Raw genomic sequence first — 21,496 nt, forward strand, 5'->3', positions numbered from 1 at the left:
AAGAGTGGGCCCATAGCAGTGCCCTCCATAGTGTTCCCAATAATAATGTCCACCATAGTGCACCCAGCAGTAATAAGGCCTCTCTATAGTATTGCCAGTAGTAATAAAGCCCCCTCAGAGTACGCTCAGTAGATAAAGGGGTTGTCTGGGTTCAGAGCTGAACCAGGACGTCTCCACATTTTCACCCAGGCAGTTCTCCTGATATTAGCCTCACAGCATTTCATGCTTTGATGCTCTCTTTTGCCCTGCTTTTTCTGGAGATCCAGTGACGAATCGGGCTCTCCATGGGGACTGCTAGGCAGAGGCTTCTGCCAACCAGTGAGCCTGGTGATGTCACCGGCATTAATGGTCGGGATTTAGTGCTGCCCTAGCTTGTAAAATGACTAGGACAGCACTAAAGCCCACCCATCAGTGCCAGTGACGTCACCAAACACACTGCTGGGTGGAAGCCTCCGCTTAGCAGGGTAAAAAAAATAAACAAACAGCCCTTGCCCTGCGCAATACAGCGCAGGGCAAGGGAGAGCATGGGATCAGATCTGAACCCGGACAACCCCTTTAAGAACCCTCTACCGTGTCCCCAATAATAATAAAGCCCCATGTAGTGTCCCCCACTAGTTAAAATGCCCCTATAGTGCCCCAGTGGTTATACAGTCCCTGACTCCCATACTGCCCCAAGTTATGGAGCCCCTAACCCCTATAGCAGCCCATTAGTCATGAAGCCCCAATAGCGTCCCAGTAGTTATGCAGCCTAAAGCCTATAGTGCCCCCGGTAGCCATGTAGCCACAGTGACAAAACAAAAAATAAAATACTTACCTCACATCCCTCCACGCCGCCATCATCTGCGATGACACACAGACCTCTTCCTGCTGCAGTATGTGCCCTGAAGCAGGCGGCACGATTACATCATTGCGCCGCCTGCTATGTCCTCTAATAGGCTTCAAGCCTATCAGAGGATACCATAGGGCGGCATGCAATATTCAACTATATCGCTGTCTTGAGGATGGCAATACAGTTGAATGGGCCACACTTCGATGTCCAGGGCTCTGAGCAAAACATCTGGGGCCCTAGCCCCTGACCACTACACTGGGTATATAAATACATTAACTAAGGACAATATTACACGTGGTATATGAATACTACACTCGATATAATAATAAACAAGGTAAAACACACTGGAGTACACGTATCAAACTGGTGTAAAGGAAAACTGGCTTAGTTGCCCATAGCAACCAATCAGATTCCACCTTTTATTTTCCAAAGGAGCTCTGAAAAATGACAGGTGGAATCTGATTGGTTGCTGTGGGCAACTAAGCCAGTTTTCCTTTCACACCAGTCTGATATATCTCCCGCACTGCCGTGTAATATTACACTGGGTATAATAACGAGAAACCTGACTCCTGCAGATCAGGCAATCACATCACCGCAAAGTGCCCCATTCCGTCAGCCTCTGCAGAGCATTCTACATACTCCCGACCTGCAGATCATCACCCCTGAAAGAGCTCCTCCCCGTTGCAGAAAGACGTTTGCATTGAGCAGTAAAGACACCGGCAAAATGAAAACATAACCATGTGGTAAACGTCACATGACCCGCAGCCAATAACAGCCCGTGTAGAGGCGGTCTCCGAGAGTCAGCCAATTATCTGGCTAGTGGGCGGGGCCAGTGGCGCTATTTCCTTATATAGAGAGATTTGCGAAGACTTCCGTCAACAAGCGCTCTCTCCTCAGTGTAGAGCGGATAACGGAGTCTCCGGTAAGAGGCTGAGGCACGGTGTGGGGGGAGGGCCGGCTTATTGCGCTAACATACTGGGGGTAGTAGTTCCCCAGCGGAAGAGAGGCGCAGCATAGGTGTCCGTGTGTAGTATTATGCAGGTTTCTTATTGGTGACTGTTGTGGCTGTTATGTAATTATCTTTATGTTGCTAGATCCTGAGTCCATAATATTTACTGTAGAACTCTGAGCGCCTCCCCACCGCCGTCTGGGGCCAGCCTGCGCGGCGCCTCCCCACCGCCGTCTGGGGCCAGCCTGCGCGGCGCCTCCCCACCGCCGTCTGGGGCCAGCCTGCGCGGCGCCTCCCCACCGTCGTCTGGGGCCAGCCTGCGCGGCGCCTCCCCACCGTCGTCTGGGGCCAGCCTCCGCGGCGCCTCCCCTCCGCCGTCTGGGGCCAGCCTCCGCGGGGACCTCCCCTCCGCCGTCTTGGAGCTTTTTTAGGATTCTGGGTGACCTCAGAGATGCACTATTACACTAGACCAGGGATGCTCAACCTGGGGCCCTTCAGCTGTTGTAAAACTACAACTCCCAGGCTGATAGCTGTAGTCTGTCGGCATACTGGGAGTTGTAGTTTTGCAACATCTGGAGGGCCTCAGGTTGGGCACCCCTGCACTAGACCTTGGATCAGGTCCTGCTATCTTGTAGATCTCTACAGCTCTCCTATGGTTGTATCACACGGGGTCTCTGTCAGGTCCCACTGTCTTGTAGAGCTCTGCATTGTCTGACTACACAGCACAGCCTGATGGAGCAGTATGATGGTAGACCTGGGGACCATTCTTGATGACGTTCTGATGCCATATGGTCAGGAAAAAAAACAAAAAAAAAAAAACGTGCACACTAGACTCTGAAACGTCCAGATTCCACATAAGAGGAGAATTGTCTATCGCCCTACTCGTCTGAATAACCCAGTACTGGTAGGACTTGATACGTCAACAAGTTGAAGGCAAAATTGTGGTTACTGCACGGCGCGTGTGCTCCTGATGAAGTGCACCTTTTGTGCATGGAAACGCGTTGAGCATTGATTACATAGGACTGTGTCCAGGGAATCGGTGCTCTTGACACACCAGTCAGTCAGCGACTCTTACTCTGTCTCAGTCCTGCACCTGTATTGTTTCAGTGCAGTGGGTGTCTGCGCGCCGACATCCGCTGTTAGTGGGGATATCTGGTGCTACACATGGTACAGGTATCCAGTTGTACAGTACTTCACCGATCATTCTGCTCCAGTGCAGTTCCACCGTCGTCAGTGGTGTTATGATGGTTGGTCCCATAAATCGGTGACGTTTCAATCAGCTGCTTTGTGCAGTTTGGACACCCCTATATTTTATTCAGACATTATAATAAAGCCTTTTGTTATTTTGTTTTAGCGTCCTTCCATATATATTTAATTGATAGTTCAATAGGACGCATACCCATAATGCCACTCTCTCTAGCTGTTTCTTCTCCTCAGAAAGCTGCCCTAACACACAGCAGTTAGTAAAAAATAATGGCAGCGCTGCATTGACTGAAATACATCGGTTATGAGCAGTGGAGTAAATGAGATTTGAAAAATGGTCTAGTCCCAGGCCTGGTCTATAAAGAGTTAATGTGTGTGGCAATATCGGGCAGGTCTATTACATTTTATAACCAGTTATTAACAAGAGAAGGACAAACATAGCAACCAGTGTAATTCATACTGAGCTGGTGCAAAGTCCAGTGCTGCCTGTAGCGCCTGTTGTGTAACCTTAAAGGGGTTCTCCGGGAATGATTTTAAAATGGCCGCCCGCACCCTGTCCTGGAATGTGAGGAGTGGTTACCGCCACTTTCAGTGGTGGCGGGTAGTGTTGAGCGAACTTGTGTTTTTAAGTTCGGCGTCTAAAGTTTGGGTTATCGGAGTATCCCGTTATGGATTCCGCTACCACGGACCATAACGGAATTTAGAATCCAGAACGGGATACTTCGATAACCTGAACTTTAGACGCTGAACTTTAAAACACAAGTTTGTTCAACACTAGTGGCGGGTCCTCTCTACAATAGATGCCTATGATAGGCTGCTCAGCCATGATGGCATGACAGGAGCGCTCACCTATATGTAGTACTACAGAAGGACCCGGCTTCGCACGGATATATTTCATCTATTTCACTTAGTGTCTGTGTTTAAAAGATATTGACATATCCCCCATAACGGTGACCTCTACAGCACCCTGCCCCTTTAACAGTGAACTCCACAGTCCCCCACCTCTAACACTGACCCCTGCCACTTTAAAATGGGACCTCCACAGTGCCCTGCCCCTTTAAAGGGAGTCTGTCACCTCCATATGGCCATATACAGTGCTTACATGGCTCTGTAGCACACCTACACAGGATTGTAACGGTACCTTTGTTCTTTTCTTTAGACTTGCACAAGCAGGAAAAACAGAGTTTATTTCATATGCAAATGAGCACGTGTAGGTGCCCAGGGGCGGCGCAGTGTGTAGGTGCCCAGGGGCGGCGCAGTGTGTAGGTGCCCAGGGGCGGCGCGCAGTGTGTAGGTGCCCAGGGGCGGCGTTCAGTGTGTAGGTGCCCAGGGGCGGCGTTCAGTGTGTAGGTGCCCAGGGGCGGCGTTCAGTGTGTAGGTGCCCAGGGGCCGGCGTTCAGTGTGTAAGGTGCCCAGGGGGACGGGCGTTCAGTGTTTAAGGTGCCCAGGGGCGCGTTCAGTGTGTAAGTGCCCAGGGGCGGCGTTTCAGTGTGTAAGGTGCCCAGGGGGCGGCGTCAGTGTGTAAGGTGCCCAGGGCTGCCTCTGCCTTCTTTTCACGTACCTCACCAGCCTCTTCCTTTGCCATCGATGAGCCAAGAGACTTCGGATGGTGTGTGACAGGAAGAGGCTGGGAGGATAAATTGAGAAGAAGGCGAGCAGCCTGGTCACTTACACACTGAACTCATCCCTGGGCACTTACACACTGAACTCCTCCCTGGGCCCTTACACACTGAACTCCTCCCGGGCACTTACACACTGAACGCCTCCCTGGGCACTTACAACACTGAACTCCTCCCGGGGCACTTACCACTGAACTCCTCCCTGGGCACTTACACACTGAACTCCTCCCTGGGCACTTACACACTGAATCCTCCCTGGGCACTTACACACTGAACTCCTCCCTGGGCAACTTACACACGAACTCCTCCCTGGGCACTTTACACACTGAACTCCTCCCTGGGCACTTACACACTGAACTCCTCCCTGGGCACTTACACACTGAACTCCTCCCTGGGCACTTACACACTGAACTCCTCCCTGGGCACTTGCGAGTGCTCATTTGCATATTAATTAAACTCAGTTTTTCCTGCTGGTGAAAGTCTAAAGACAACGACAAAGGTACCGTTACAATCCTGTGTAGGTGTGCCACAGAGCCATGTAAGCACTGTATATGGCCATATGGAGGTGACAGACTCCCTTTAATGCTAGAGCTACACAATGACATGTTTTGGATGCATGTAGCAGCGTAGTTGTGCGACTTAGGCTAGGTCTACACAATGACATTTTGTCATGCGACAATTTTTATAATGATAGTCTATGGTGTCGCACTGTGATGTGACAGTCGCAAAAAAATCCATTTGAGATGGAATTTTCAATTATTTTTTTTTCTGTGACATCTCGCAGTGCGACACCATAGACTATCTTTTTAACAAATGTTGCAGTGTAGTTGCCCGATCTGTCGCGTGACACATGTCGTCGTGTAGACCTAGCCTTATTGTCATCCTGTAGCCCTAGCCTAAAGCTGACCTACAGCAGTGAAGAAAAAATGGCTGGGTTGTTATGGAAACAACTGGTGTAAAACTGTGTGTATAACCAACCAAAAGGAGTGGGACAAGTCTAATGCAAATAAAACTAGTAATACTAGAATAGTCCAAAAATCACATCATTTATTAGAAAATCACAAGAGGACACATGATCAGCACTGGTCACACAAAAACAATTGACACAGGTTACAATACATATTAAAAACCAAGGGGACCGATGGTGAACTGCCGGTACACACATATATAAATAAAGTGCATGTGCATAAACGTTTCCGATTGGTCATCGATTAAAGGATATGTGATATCCACAAACTATGGCTCATAAACTGCCATAAGTTACCTACATGCATTGGCCACAAGGTGAACATAATACACGCCACATTGGTCAGTGCTGAAGCAGTAGGATAAATAGTTATAACCAGCACATAAGGAGAAAGATACTGACCACTCGATTCTAATACACCGTGTTGCTTATATATATATATATATATATAATATATATATATATATATAACACAGAAAAAACTGCGGCACTCCTTGAAGTAGAAAAATGTGCAATTTATTCACACATGTCTCTGCTGACATGTGTGAATAAATTGCACATTTTTCTACTTCAAGGAGTGCCGCAGTTTTTTCTGTGTTATATTGCTGGTCCTGGATCGAGGGATCACTGCGGGCACCGCTACAGCTTCAGCTGCATATTAAGGAGTGCTGCCTGACCTTTTGTTATGGATATATATATATATATATATATATATATATGCAACACGGTGTATTAGAATCGAGTGGTCAGTATCTTTCTCCTTATGTGCTGGTTATAACTATTTATCCTACTGCTTCAGCACTGACCAATGTGGCGTGTATTATGTTCACCTTGTGGCCAATGCATGTAGGTAACTTATGGCAGTTTATGAGCCATAGTTTGTGGATATCACATATCCTTTAATCGATGACCAATCGGAAACGTTTATGCACATGCACTTTATTTATATATATATATGTGTACCGGCAGTTCACCATCGGTCCCCTTGGTTTTTAATATGTATTGTAACCTGTGTCAATTGTTTTTGTGTGACCAGTGCTGATCATGTGTCCTCTTGTGATTTTTCTAATAAATTCTGTGATTTTTGGACTATTCTAGTATTACTAGTTTTATTTGCATTAGACTTGTCTCACTCCTTTTTGGTTGGTTATATATGCTTTGATTAGGGGTGAGCCTTAAACCTTGTTTGGGCTACATATAGGTTTCGTAAAACTGTGTATGGCAGTTGGGATATGAAAAGAGAGGCTTGTATTTGCTAATGCAGGTTATTTTTTTGGGAATATCTCAGGAACGTACCGTCCTAGAGAGCGGAGGCCCAGTTTAAAACCTTTTCGGACACCTGATGTACCTGTGTGCCAAACTTGGTGAAGATCGGTTCAGTCGCGCATAAAGGACAGACAGACTCCTTTTTTATATAGTGAGGCCCTGTCAGCTTGCCCCTCTATACAGCTCTGCAAGTGGAGGCGAATTCGAGGACATGTGGCTGGTGGCCATTTTGAATCATTCCCAGAGAAACCCTTTAACTACATGTAGACAGCCAGATATCTCTGTATGTCCAGGAGCAGGAAGTCACAGCCGGGCTCCCCATAGAGAACACAGATGTGTGTGGGTTTTTTTTTACGGTGCGGAGGGATCCCAGACCCATTCAAGTTGAATGGGTCTCGTCCCGGGCACCACACGGATGTTGCTCGTGCAATTTGCGGTCCCCAGTGCACGGAACGGTCGCACAACGGCTGTGTGCATGAGGCCTAACTGGGAGTAATGTGTCGCGCCAGTTAGAGGAAAGCAGCAAAAAGAGAGGGGGGAAGTTGTTAAAATTCCTCTATGGAATTTGCTAACTGGGTGAGAGAAATATCTCTGTAAATTGACAACTTTGTATTAAAATATATATTATTATTTTTTTTTAAAGTTGTCATTTAGGCCTCCTGCACACGACCGTTGTGTGCACCCGTGGCCGTTGTCCCGTTTTCCGTTTTTTTTCGCGGACCCATTGACTTTCAATGGGTCCGTGGAAAAATCGGAAAATGCACCATTTTGCAGCCGAGGCCGTGATCCATGTATCCTGTCCGTCAAAAAAATATGACCTGTCCTATTTTTTTGACGGACAACGGTTCACGGACCCATTCAAGTCAATGGGTCCGTGAAAGAACACGGATGCACACAAGATTGGCATCCGTGATCCGTGGCCGTAGGTTGCTTTCATACAGACAGATCCGAAGATCCGTCTGCATAAAAGCTTTTTCTGATCTAAGTTTTCACTTCGTGAAAACTCATTTCCGACAGTATATTCTAACACAGAAGCGTTCCCATGGTGATGGGGACGCTTCTAGTTAGAATACACTGCAAACTTTGTACAAGACTGCCCCCTGCTGCCTGGCAGCACCCGATCTCTTACAGGGGGATATGATAGCACAATTAACCCCTTCAGGTGCGGCACCTAAAGGGGTTAATTGTACTATCATATTCCCCTGTAAGAGATCAGGGCTGCCAGGCAGCAGGGGGCAGACCCCCCCCCCCCCCTCCCCAGTTTGAATATCGTTGGTGGCACAGTGTGCGCCCACCATCGCCCCCCCCCCCTTCCTCCCTCTATAGTTAAAAATCGTTGGTGGCACAGTGTGCGCCCACCATCGCCCCCCCCTTCCTCCCTCTATAGTTAAAAATCGTTGGTGGCACAGTGTGCGCCCACCATCGGCCCCCCCTCTCTCTATAGTAGTAACAACCATTGGTGGCAGTGTGCGGCCTCCCATTCCCCCCCCCCCCCCATCATTGGTGGCAGCGGAGTTCCGATCGGAGTCCCAGTTTAATCGCTGGGGCTCCGATCGGTAACCATGGCAACCAGGAAGCTACTGCAGCCCTGGTTGCCATGGTTACTTAGCAATAGTACAACAGTAGAAGATTCATACTTACCTGCTTGCTGCTGCGATGTCTGTGAACGGCCGGGGGCTCCTCCTACTGGTAAGTGACAGTTCTTTAGCAATGCGCCGCACAGACCTTTCACTTACCAGTAGGTGGAGCTCCCGGCCGGTCACAGACATCGCAGCAGCAAGCAGGTAAGTATGAATCTTCTACAATTGTACTATTGCTAAGTAACCATGGCAACCAGGGATGCAGTAGCTTCCTGGTTGCCATGGTTACCGATCGGAGCCCCAGCGATTAAACTGGGACTCCGATCAGAACTCCGCTGCCACCAATGATGGGGGGGGGGGGGGGATGGGAGGCCGCACACTGCCACCAATGATTGTTACTACTATAGAGAGAGGGGGGGCCGATGGTGGGCGCACACTGTGCCACCAACGATTTAATACAATAGAGGGGGGGGGGCGATGGTGGGCGCACACTGCCACCAACGATTTATTACAATAGAGGGAGGGAGGGGGGCCCGATGGGGGGCGCACACTGTGCCACCAACAATATTCAAACTGGGGAGGGGGGGGGGGGGTCTGCCCCCTGCTGCCTGGCAGCCCTGATCTCTTACAGGGGAATATGATAGTACAATTAACCCCTTTAGGTGCCGCACCTGAAGGGGTTAATTGTGCTATCATATCCCCCTCTAAGAGATCGGGTGCTGCCAGGCAGCAGGGGGCAGTCTTGTACAAAGTTTGTAGTGTATTCTAACCTGAAGCGTCCCCATCACCATGGGAACGCCTCTGTGTTAGAATATACTGTCGGATCTGAGGTTCACGAAGTAGCTCATATCCGACAGTATATTCTAACATAGAGGCGTTCCCATGGTGATGGGGACGCTTCAAGTTAAAATATACCATCGGATTGGAGAAAACTCCAATCCGATGGTATAAAAGAACTCCAGACTTTACATTGAAAGTCAATGGGGACGGATCCGTTTGAAATGGCACCATATTGTGTCAACATCAAACGGATCCGTCCCTATTGACTTGCATTGTAATTCAGGACGGATCCGTTTGGCTCCGCACGGCCAGGCGGACACCAAAACGACTTTTTTTTCATGTCCGTGGATCCTCCAAAAATCGAAGGAAGACCCACGGACGAAAAAAACGGTCACAGATCACGGACCCCGTTTTTGCGGACCTGTGAAAAAAAACTGTCGTGTGCAGGAGGCCTTACAGAGAGATTTCTCACACACAGTATGGGTATATGTAAAAATACACCCCAAAACACATTTGCCTACTTCTTCTGAGTACGGCGATACCACATGTGTGACACTTTTTTTGCAGCCTAGATGCGCAAAGGGGCCCAAATTCCAATGAGTACCTTTAGGATTTCACAGGGCATTTTTACGCATTTGGATTCCAAACTACTTCTCACGCTTTAGGGCCCCTAAAATGCCAGGGCAGTATAAATACCCCACAAGTGACCCCATTTTGGGCCCCTTTGCGCACCTAGGCTGCAAAGAAGTGTCACACATGTGGTATCACCGTACTCAGAAGAAGTAGGGCAATGTGTTTTGGGGTGTCTTTTCACACATACCCATCCTGTGTGTGAGAAATATCTCTGTAAATGACAACTTTTTCCATTTATAATTTTTTTTTTTTTATACAACATTATCAATTTACAGAGCTATTTCTCTCACCCAGCATGGGTATATGTAAAAATACACCTCAAACCACATTGCCCTACTTCTCCTGAGTACGGCGATACCACGTGTGTGACACTTTTTTGCAGCCAAGATGCGCAAAGGGGCCCAAATTCCAATGAGTACCTTTAGGATTTCACAGGGCATTTTTATGCATTTGGATTCCGTGAGGGGTATGGTGAGTTCATGTAAGATTTTATTTTTTGTCACAAGTTAGTGGAATATGAGACTTTGTAAGAAAAAATAAATAAATAAATTTCCGCTAACTTGTGCCCAAAAAAAATATATCTTCTATGACCTCACCATGCCCCTCAAAAGTGATCTTTATAGCGCCGCAGCGATTTTACAGTGTTTTTGCAGTGATCAGAAAAAAAAACTGTCACTGCGATGGGGCGGACTGAACGCAAGTGTGGGCACAAGATCAGGCCTAATCGGGCGAACACTGCGTTTTTTGTAGAGCCTAAGTTTACCCTAATGTACTGATATAGATCTGATTGCGATCAGTCTTGATCACTTACAGATACTATATAGTACTAGTGCTGATTAGCGACAGCGATGACTCTAATCAGTGACTGCGGTGCAGTGGGCTGGGCGCTAACTACCTAACAAGTAGCTAACTAACTGGCGGTGATAAAGGACCCTTAGGCCCCATTCACACGTCCGCAATTCTGTTCTGCATTTTGCTGAACGGAATTGCGGACCCATTCATTTCTATGGGGACAGACTGTCCCGCTCAGATCCGGAATTGCGGCTCTGCACTTCCGTTCCGCAAAAATATAGAACATGTCCTATTCTTGTTCGCAATTGCGGACAAAAAAAGGCATTTTCTATATAGTTCTGGCAATGTGCGGATCCGCAAAATGCGGAAAGCAGATTGCTGGTGTCCGTGTTTTGCGGATCCGCAAAACACATACGGAAATCTGAATGGCGCCTTACAGGGGGGTGATCAGGGAGTCTATATGGGGTGATCAGGGGTTAATAAGTGACAAGGGGGGGGGGAGGGGAGAGTGTAGTGAGGTGATTGGTGCTACTTACAGAGCTGCCTGTGTCCTCTGGTGGTCGATCTAAGCAAAAGGGACCACCAGAGGACCAGGTAGCAGGTATATCAGACGCTGTTAACAAAACAGCGTCTAATATACCTTTCTGATGTTAAAAAATATCAATAAAAAAAATCGCATCTACAGCCTGCCAGCGAATGATCTGCGCTGGCAGGCTGTAATTTAACTTCTCAGCTGCGCGTCGCTGTGAACGCGCGTTAATGCGAAATCTCGGGTCTCACGAGATGACGCCAATAAGCGTCGCTGAGCCTGAGGCTGCCGCCGCCCGGACGCCTGTTGGCGTTATGTGTGCGACAAGTGGTTAAGTAAAAGGTGAGACACTACGGTAACCCTTTTTTCCCTTACGCCCATGACAGCACCCTTGAGAGACCCCCTCCATCCAGGGCAGGAAACAGGAACTTTCGTGGAGAGCTCTTAAGGGGGAGCATGGCCCCAAGACCACCAGTTCCTGTTTCCTGTCCTAGACAGAGGACGGTCCGTGGAGAGCAGAAGATTTAGGCTGCAGGGCCCCTGAGTTTTGGTTTGGAGAGGGGTTACCTTTCCCAGCATGAGTCTGGTGCTCGCTTCTGGCGTCCGGGTTACGCCGCGCTGCTGCTACTCTGCAGTTCCGGCCACACTGGGAAGTGCGTCTGGCACGCCGGCCCTTCCTGACAGTGGTCAGGCGGACCGGGGCCTCCCTCTTTCTTTCGTAGGGCATCGCAGAGGGACAAAATCTCGCGGGACAAGCGAGATCCGGATCTGGGCATTGGGATTTCCGGTGTTTGGAACACATGCAGCGTGCGTTCCGGAAGTAGGAAGCAGATTTCCTATTAAAGGCCGCAGATGGCTCCACAGGACCCGACCGAGGGAGTTCTCACCCACAGGAGGCGCGCGGTCAGAAGCAGCCCAGCCAGCCTACTAGGAAGCCGGATTTGGTTTCTGGAAATCCTTCTATCCTACAGCACCAAGGAGGAGGAGAGTGCCCAATGCGCCGATCAGCGGGAGGGTCATGAGAGCAGACCGGTACTCCTGGTGGGGTAAGGGGGATCATGCTAAATATCCTTTCCCTTTGTCTTGCCTTTTAGACTATAAAAGAGGGGCCTAGAAAGGCGGTCTCAAAAAACCAGAGGGAAGGAATGTGCCGTCTGTAAAAAGAAACTTGCACTCTCTTGGCCAAAGTTGTTATGTCAACGTTGCATTGAGAAAGTAGTGGAAGAAGAGTCCCCATCCCTACTGCAGAATATTAGGGATATGGTGAAGTCAGAGGTTTCAGATTCCTTGAGAAATTTCAAAAGGAGCCTCCCTTCTGTAGTCTCGGGCAGATCAGGCATGGCTAATAAAACATCTGATTCAGATTCATCAGAAGAAAGTGAACCAGGGGAGAGCCTAGATGGCTCAGACTCGTCGCAGGACGAAGAATCCACTGGCAGACGGATTGGAGGCGGTCTCTCAAGGGTGCTGTCATGGGCTTATAGAAAAGTGATTACCGGTGAGTGTAATCTTAAATTTTTATTTTTTTTTATTGTGGGGTTTCGCTCAGGATTAGCGGACACAGTATAGAGGCAACAAGAAGTTCTTTGGATCAAACAACGGTTCAGTGTTTTATTCCCACTTTAGACAAGTGACAAAACAAGAAGTCATAATCAAGCAAAAAGTCACCTTGCGGTGTTGGTGTTAATTCACACCATGCGGCAATTCTGCCTCAGAGTCCTTGCTGATAGCAGCTCCAACCTGTTTTCACGCCAAACAGGAAGCAAGCCTTCACCCAGACACAGACATCTGAGCAGTGATGGCCAGTTCGCATTGTTCGCCTGCGAACACATGCGGGGATGCCAACTTTTCTCACAAGTCCGGCGAGGCGCAGGTAAGTCCTTGCCTATGCGCGAGCCGGTCTGAAATCAAATGCGGTTACCGGTAGCAGGCAGTTCTGAGAACAGCCCGATGAAGGCCCCGGACGGCTGTTCTTGGAACTGCCTGCTCCCGGTGACCACATTTGATTTCAGACCGGCTCGCGCACAGGCACAGGTAAGGACTTGCCTGCGCCTCGCCGGACTTGTGAGAAAAGATGGCCAGTTCGCATACTAACACATGCGGGCTGCCATCACTGCATCTGAGCTCCACTGTCAGAGGGAGGTAAATCCACCACACATGGCAGTGCTGGCTTTTTTTTTTTTCCTTCTTGCCTGGCAAAACCCAGCCTGGAACATGGGGAGTAGTCACCCACCCAACACTTTGACTACTCCCAGCAAGAGCCGTCCCGGATCAGCTATGACAGCCATACTAACTTGAGCCTCGGTGACACATACCTTCCATCCTAAATATATACCATATTTTTCCCAAACTGGGGAAAAAATGCCCCTGCATCTTATGGGGCAAATGCTAATGAGCGATTCCATTATGGAGGCGCTCATTAGTACCGGAGGACCAGGAAGCGGTGAAGGCTCAGTACTCGCTGCTTCCAGGTCGTCAGCTGCGCACTGTGTGAGGGTGCTCTGTGACCTCATGTGCGCGTGCCAGTTCACAGCACAGCTTACAGCAGGAGGAAGAGGATCACGCTGGAGGAGAGGAGCTGCAGCATCCAGGAGTGGTGAGTGGTTTGTTTATTTTGTGATCTGAGGCTGGGGGGGCTTCTGAATAATGACTGGGCGCTGAGTATTTTTATATATTTTACATATGGCTGGGGGCTGATATGAGGCATGGAGGACTTTGAGCTGAGGTCTGATTTAATATTGTGGGTCTGATTGTTGGTCTGACCTGGGGGTCTAATGAAAAAATATTAAAACCTAGGTGCGTCTTATAAGGCAAAAAATACGATTCCCAGGTATAAAAAAAATAAAAGCTAAAATTGTCAAAATAACTGTAAAGCATCATATATTGTCTAGTTCACGTTGTCTGAATCTTAGACCAGATTAGTAAATCTGTGTTTTATATAAGGTGCTGTTCACATTAGAGTTATGGCTACTACCAAATGGGTTCTCCAGGAGTTCCATATGGATTAACCATCCTCAATCTTTGATCAGTGGGCGGAGCCCCGACAGCTGCTTGAAGAGGCTGCGGTGCTTCAGTGAGCCCTGCAGCCTCTTCCTAGGGCAGTGATGTCACATGGCCTGTTTGCAGTTCTGGGCTGCAGTACCAAGCACGACCACTATACAGTGTACAGCGCTGTCCTGGCTGAGAGGCAGTGCTTATTCAAACAGCTGATCAGTGCTGGAAGTCTCAGTAGTGAGCTCTTGGGAAAACCCCTTTAATAATCCTGTTCTGAGCCATGTATCCTGACGTACCCCATTGACCTTAAATCTGCAAAGTCCAAGGGTTCCCTGAACGCATGTGTGATTAAAGCCTTATACCAGGGATCTCAAACTGCGGCCCTCCAGCTGTTGCAAAACTACAACTCCCAGCATGCCCGGACAGCCTACAGGTATCTGCCTACAGCAGGTCATCGTGGGAGTTGTAGTTTTGCAACAGCTGGAGGGCCGCAGTTTGAGATGCCTGCCTTATACGGTATTGAATGAGTAACCTGAACTAACAGGAGTACAATCCCCACAGGTCAGACATGCCTTTTCTCGGTCAAGATTGGCGTTCCCCAGGGTGGAGCTGGATAAAAACAGAGGATGGATGGAAAAGGTGTGAATACCCCTGTGATGACGCTGAAGGGAACAACCTTAATCTCCACCTGTGAGTACAGCATTATTACCGCCCCTCATTCATGGCGAACCTGGCTACAAACGGGTGTTCTCTCGCTGTGTCTAGGCAAAGCAGCATCTTAAAGGGAATGTGTCATCAGAAAATCATCTGCTGTTTAAATCAATATTTTATTTTTTAATTTTTGATATTTTTAATGTGTCACTCTTTATATTTAACCTAAAATTATAAAATCCTGCAGTTTTCGCACTGGCCACTATGTCTAATAATTGGGGCCACCTTCTTGGTCTATACAGATCACTTTACTGCAGTTATATACATTCTAGACCTGCCTGTGAAGGATCCACCCTTTACAACAGGTGATTGTCAGATCTCATCTAGTCTTTCCTTGTACAATGACCTCTGCATGGTGTCAATGAGGTCCCCTCCTGACCATTGTGTCTAGGGCCCAGAGGGCTGCCATAAAGCAATTTTTATTTATTTATTGCTTTGCGAACTGAGGCAAGATGACCGCCCCTATTCTAATTTTAACTTTATTACCTTTTATAATATCCTAATGCATGATTTTTACCGTCAAGGATTTTCTCAAATTCTGTTCATCTTTTCTTATCCTAGATTAAATATCAATGATGGCGAAAGCTTTGAGGATGAAAACTGCTCTCTACCCCCTACCAAAAGTGAAAAGGATCAATTCAACAACACTACAAAGTCGCAGTGTAAGAAGAGTATGCGTGCGTCTCGTGGTGTGGGGTGGAAGTCTCTTGTGAGCTCTACGTTGGAGCTGTCAGTAGGACAGGCTTCGAACAATTCTATCCAAATCTAGGAGCTGCCTACTAAAAGTTACCACCTTGTCTACGAATGCAGACCATATTACAGTTTAAAGGTTTTTTTTCTGAGATTTTTAATACTGATGACGTGTCCTCTAAATAGGTCAGAGGATCAAACAGTTGATCAGCGGGGGTCCCGCTAGTCAGACCTCCAGCAATCAGATACTGATGACCTATCCATCAATATTAAGATCTCTGAAACCCGTTTTTAACAGCACCTGTCCTCTGGACAGGTCATTAGTATCTGATCAGTGGGGGTCCGACACCCGGGACCCCTGCTGATCAGTTGTTTGAGAAGGCAGCGGCGCTCGCAATATCACTGTGTCCTTTTTCACAGCTTTCCCTAGGCAAGTGACGACACATTCATTAATCAAAGTTCCTGGCGCAGCTCAGTCCCATAGACGTGAATGGGGCGCCATAACGAGCACAGCTGCTATCCAATGTACGGCGCAGTGCTTGGTGAGCGCGGAGAAGGCCACAGCGCTGCCAGGAGTGATGCTGCCTTCAAAAAACAGCTGATTGTCAGGGATCCTTGGTATCAGACCCCCACCAATCTGATACTGATGGCCGATCCAGAGGACTGGTTATCAGTATTAAAATCTCTGTAGATGGCTCTTCTTCCCTTCACAGCCAAATGTGATCAGTCCATCTGCACAACCCTTTGTCTCAGGGAGGATCCGCTGATTGCAGTGGTCCATACCTTTTAAAGCTAGGATGGTACTGGTGACCTGTGGAGAAGAATTGTGGTATTACATAGCGCCCCCATATAATGTGCAACCGTGCAATACACGGTCAAACTGTGTTCTCCAGAGCCGCAGCTGTATTTTACAGCAGAGGGACCCCTTTCTATAGCATACAGGATCGTCCTAATAGTTGAGGCTACTATCACACTAGCGTTTTCTCCTGATCCAGCAGCGATCAGCAAAAACGCTTCCGTTACTGATAATACAACCATCTGCATCCGTTATGAACTGATCCAGTTGTATTATCTTTAACATTGCCAAGACGGATCCGTCATGAACGCTATTGAAAGTCAATGGGGGACGGATCAGTTTTTTTTTTTATTGTGTCAGAGTTAAAGAGGACCTTTCACCAGAATTAAACTTCTAAAGTAACTATACAGGCAGGTAGAGCGGCGCCCAGGGACCCCCCCTGCACTTACTGTTATACCTGGGCGCCGCTCCGTTCTCCCGTTATTGCCTCCGGTATCTTTGCAGTTAGGCTCCACCCAGGGGAACCTGCCGTCGGCTCATTCTCCCATGCTGCAGCGCTGGCCAATCACAGCGCTCAGCTCATAGCTTGAGAGGCTTTTTTCTCGCTCAGGCTATGAGCTGAGCGCTGTGATTGGCCAGCGCTACAGCATGGGAGAAGGAGGCGCCGGCAGGTTCCCCTGGGTGGAGCCTAACTATGAAGATACCGGAGGTGAGAATGGAGTGGCGCCCAGGTATAACAGTAAGTGCAGGGGGGTCCCTGGGCGCTGCTCTACCTGCCTGTATAGTTACTTTAGAAGTTTAATTCTGGTGAAAGGTCCTCTTTAAACAGATTCTTCCCCGTTGACTTGCATTGTGGGTCATGACGGATCCGTTTTGCTCCGCATCCCATGATGGAAAGAAAACTGCAGCATGCTGCGGTTTGCTCTCCGGTATGAGAACAGAACGGAATGCATTTTGGAGCACTCCGTTCTGTTCAGTTACGTTTTGTCCCCATTGACAATGAGTGGGGACAAAACTGAAGCGTTTTTCCCCGGTATTGAGATCCTATGACGGATCTCAATACTAGAAAAAAGAAAGGCCAGTGTGAAAGTCGCCTAAATGATAAAATTCTGACGGTCTGCATGATATTCTGCTCTGATGCAGATCGGGATTTGTCCCTGAAATAGTATTTATATCTTGATTCCTGATCACTGAGATCCTCCGCTCAGAAATGCTCCCATATGAAGTAACAGGGCTTACTGCTACAGGTTCACAAATCTCCAGTGGCCCATTAGCCGTCTACAGTCTTCTGTATGACGATGCAGCCTGTTATCTGTAATAAGTGGGCAATGCGCAAAATCTGTATACGTAATCCCTATAGACTGGGGGAGAGCAAAGTGACAAATGACTCAAACTTAACCCCGTGCAGCAGGTTAGAGGCTCCGCTGCGCTCGCTGAGGGACTGTGCATTGTGAGCATCCTATTAATGTTGAACCCTGTATGTAATTTTTATTTATTTTTTTCTTGATGCAGACTTTTACCAAGAGAAGTGGATTTATGTGCACAAAGAAAGTACAAGAGAAGTAAGTATCGTTACCTGAAGCATAAGGAGGGCCCTGTGTCAGCCGAAGTCAGGATTATCTGGTGCAAAAGGCCAAACCTATCCATAGGGCTCCATTAACCTGAAGAAAACCAAACCAGTTTCATTTTGGCCTTCTTGTTGTTCTACACAGAGGCATACCTTAAAGGGAACCTGTCGCCCAAAATCTTGCATGTGCGCCGTGTCTTCATTCCCAGGAATGACAAGGACACAGTGCAATCCGCGAGATTTCTGGCTCTAATCCGTCCTGAAAAGAATACAAGGTCGATCAATCAAACGGTAAGGGGCGGGAAAGGGGGCGCGGGAGCTTGGCTTGAACCGAGAAAGCCGCTGCCTGCTTGATTTCAAGACCCTAAGTTACATACCGCCTGCAGGGCATCAGACAGCAAGAACAAAACCAACGTTGGAATCAAGCTAAAGACTTCTGGTGAAGCTGACTGTTTAATATGCGTTTTGTAGGTGACAGGTTCCCATTAAAAAAAATATATAATAAATTGCCGCCTATATACATTTTTTACAGTAAGACCCTATGTATTGAACTGTGTGCATATGAAATGAGACTTATCACTTTGGCGTCTGATCGGTGGAGGTCTAATCTCTGGGACCCCCAGTAATTAGGAGAACAGGGGTCCTGTCTCCGACACATAAGTGGAACAGATCAGGCAATCTAATATCTATTCACATCTATGAGAATGACGGAGATAGCGGAGTGCTGTCCCATAGAGATAAGTGGAGCGGCAGTGTGCGTGCCCCACTAGTGCGAGACCCCTTTAATACTGTACAGTCGGTGATGAAAACCCTCTTGTTTTACCACAGAGACATGGGTATTGTACCTTGGGCGAAGCCTTCAATCGTTTAGACTTTTCAAGTGCAATCCAGGACATCCGAAGATTCAATTACGTTGCTAAAGTAAGTTGCAGGAGACTGTCATCACTTCTTACTCCAGGTTAGGTTGCGATTTGTTATTATGTACCTCCTTATAGGCAAAATGTCATATATGTGATTTTTAGGTATGCTTGAAATCCCCCTCCCTCCTTGGAATTCATAAGGGTAAAATGTTTGTCCACCACTGTAGAGTCCAAGCACACGAAGCTATTGCACGGCACCGTATTTTACAACTATACCGCACATCTGTACTTGTGGAAGTTAAAGGGGTTATCCAGGATTAGAAAAACATGTCCAGAAACAGCGCCACACCTGTCCATGGGTTGTCTGGTATTACTGTCCAGCTCTTTGAAGTGACTTGAGCTGCAATAACACACACAGCCTGTGGACAGGCATGGTGCTGTTTTTGGAAGAAAGTAGCCATATTTGTCCTGGAAAAGCACTTTAAGTGGCCCTCCTGGACTTTAAAGAGGAGCTCTCCCCCTTCCTGACACATCTGTTTTAGTAATTACTTGCATTTCCCATGTAAGCCTCTGTTATGATTGAGTTGTACTATTCTTTTTTTATTCCTGCTAGAAGTTATGAATGAATTGCTAGTAGTTGGCAAGGTTGAAGGTCCAGATGGGTGATACCAGTTGGGGGGAGGGGGGGGAAGCAGGAGGCTCCATTAAGATATGGAGCAGGGGGGGTTAGGAGGTGAGATGTGGGCCACAGCAGTTGAATCCAGGAGGGCATGTGTGGTGGTTGACTGAATGCCCGCTTCTTATGGCATTACCGCCGGGAACTCATTATGTACCCAGCCAGTGGCAGTGAGGAGGGCTTGAGCGGTCCCTTGGGCATCGGTCCACCGGGATATTTCCCTGTAAGGTGTATGGCCACCCTGGCTGCATACAGTGGAATTTTGTTATGCCTTTTATACCAAAATATGTTAAAAGAACCTCCGCCACAGATGTGACCCTAGCCTAAAGACCCCTTTACATGGCCCAATGTAACAAGAGATTGTCGGGCAGGAAGCATTCCTCCCGACAATCGCTTGCTCGTCGTTGAAGGTGACCACTGCACGTAAATGTATGGGAAGTGGCGATCATTAACTCCATCACTCATCCCCATACAGAATCATCGTTTGCCAGCAGCAGATACCTGTTTACACCACACGATCTGCTGCGGGCGAACAATGATTTGGGACACTACACCAACGATCCTTTCTATTATAGTGCCGGCGATGTGCGGTCCGCAAATTGCGGAATGCACATTGCCAGTGTCCGTGTTTTGTGGATCCGCAGAACACTTACGGACATGTGAATGGACCCTTACACTGTACCTCTGCTCTAAGCTAGATGGTGTGCAGGTAAACGCTGACGAGGACTCGGGAGGCCCCTTCAAAGAGCTGATCGGCGGGGGTACTAGGTGTTGGAACTGGCAATCTCGTATTGATGACCTATCCTGAGGATAGGTAATTGGTGTCTGACACTGCACAATCCCATTTCATTACATATGCAGGCTTGGCTTGTATGGGCAGATTGGGAGAGAGCGTTACTGTACGGGATCTGTGTCATGGAAGGCAGAATTGTAAGTGTAGGCCAGCGATCAGCAACCTTCAGCTCGCCAACTGCTGTGAAACTCATGCACACTTGCGTGGCTGTTCTGGTAACTCCCAGAGAAGTGAAAGGAGGATTCTGGGAGTTGTAGTTTCAGAACAGCTGGAGGTTGCTGATCCCTGGTGTAAGGTAACATTAGGCTACTTTCACACCTGCGTTTAGGTGCCTGGTATCTGCACAGACTGATCCGCACCTATAATGAAAACGCTTGTATCCGTTCAGAACGTATCAGTTTGCATTACCATGAGCAAAAAATAAATAACTTTTTTGTTTGTTTGTTTTGTTCATGATAATGCAAACGGATCCGTTTTGACTTGCATTGAAAGTCAATGGGAGGCGGGTCCATTTTCAATTGCACCATATTGTGTCAGTAAAAATTGATCCGTCCCCATTGACTTACATTGTAAGTCAGGACTGATCCGTTTGGCTCAGTTTCGTCAGATGGACATCAAAACGCTGCAAGCAGCGTTTTGGTGTCCGCCTCCAGAGCGAAATGGAGGCGGAACGGAGCCAAACTGATGTATTCTGAATGGATACTTATACATTCAGAATGCAATGGGGCTGAACTGATCCGTTTTGGGCAGCTTGTGAGAGCTCTAAAACGGATCTCGCAGGCGGACCCAGAAACGCCAGTGTGAAAGTAGCCTTAGACTGTTGTCTGTGTGTTTGCCTACATGAACAAGAGCTGACTATTTGCATCTGTAATCTGTTTGTCTTGTAGTTGCTGCAGCTGATTGCAAAATCTCAGCTCACATCCCTGAGTGGGGCGGCACAGAAGAATTATTTTAACATTTTGGAAATTATTGTAAGAAAAGGTAATTTTTTTATTTATTTCAAATATAGAAAAAAATGATCTGAAGTCTTCTGTCTGCAGAAATTAGATCATATTGGTGTGGTTTTCGGCAGTCATTCCTGTGTGATTTATAATGCTGTGTGTCTCTGTATGACCTTACTGCTACAGAATTATGCTCTGAATCGCACACTGACAGTGATTCCTGCACAGGACACTTGTCTGAAAGAGCCCATAAGGGACATCTGTCAGCAGATTTGTATCTATGACACTGGCCAAACTATTACATGTGCGCTTGGCAGCTGA

At 47.8% G+C, this 21,496-nt stretch overlaps 1 protein-coding gene across 2 annotated transcripts in view; it reads left to right on the forward strand.

The window, feature by feature from the left end:
- The first annotated feature begins 1,685 nt into the window (after positions 1 to 1,685).
- FBXO25 (F-box protein 25) overlaps positions 1,686 to 21,496 on the forward strand; it is a 33,150-nt gene continuing 13,339 nt past the window's right edge. For both annotated transcript variants that reach the window (XM_044289606.1, XM_044289607.1), the window contains exons 1-6: positions 1,686 to 1,751; positions 14,703 to 14,831; positions 15,414 to 15,514; positions 17,851 to 17,900; positions 18,734 to 18,826; positions 21,122 to 21,215. In XM_044289606.1, coding sequence (XP_044145541.1) covers positions 14,710 to 14,831; positions 15,414 to 15,514; positions 17,851 to 17,900; positions 18,734 to 18,826; positions 21,122 to 21,215 — 460 coding nt within the window. In that variant the 5' untranslated portion in view covers positions 1,686 to 1,751; positions 14,703 to 14,709. The remainder of the gene's footprint in view (positions 1,752 to 14,702; positions 14,832 to 15,413; positions 15,515 to 17,850; positions 17,901 to 18,733; positions 18,827 to 21,121; positions 21,216 to 21,496) is intronic.

Source organism: Bufo gargarizans, chromosome 4 (genome assembly GCF_014858855.1).
Source record: "Bufo gargarizans isolate SCDJY-AF-19 chromosome 4, ASM1485885v1, whole genome shotgun sequence".
Classification (NCBI taxonomy): domain Eukaryota; kingdom Metazoa; phylum Chordata; class Amphibia; order Anura; family Bufonidae; genus Bufo; species Bufo gargarizans.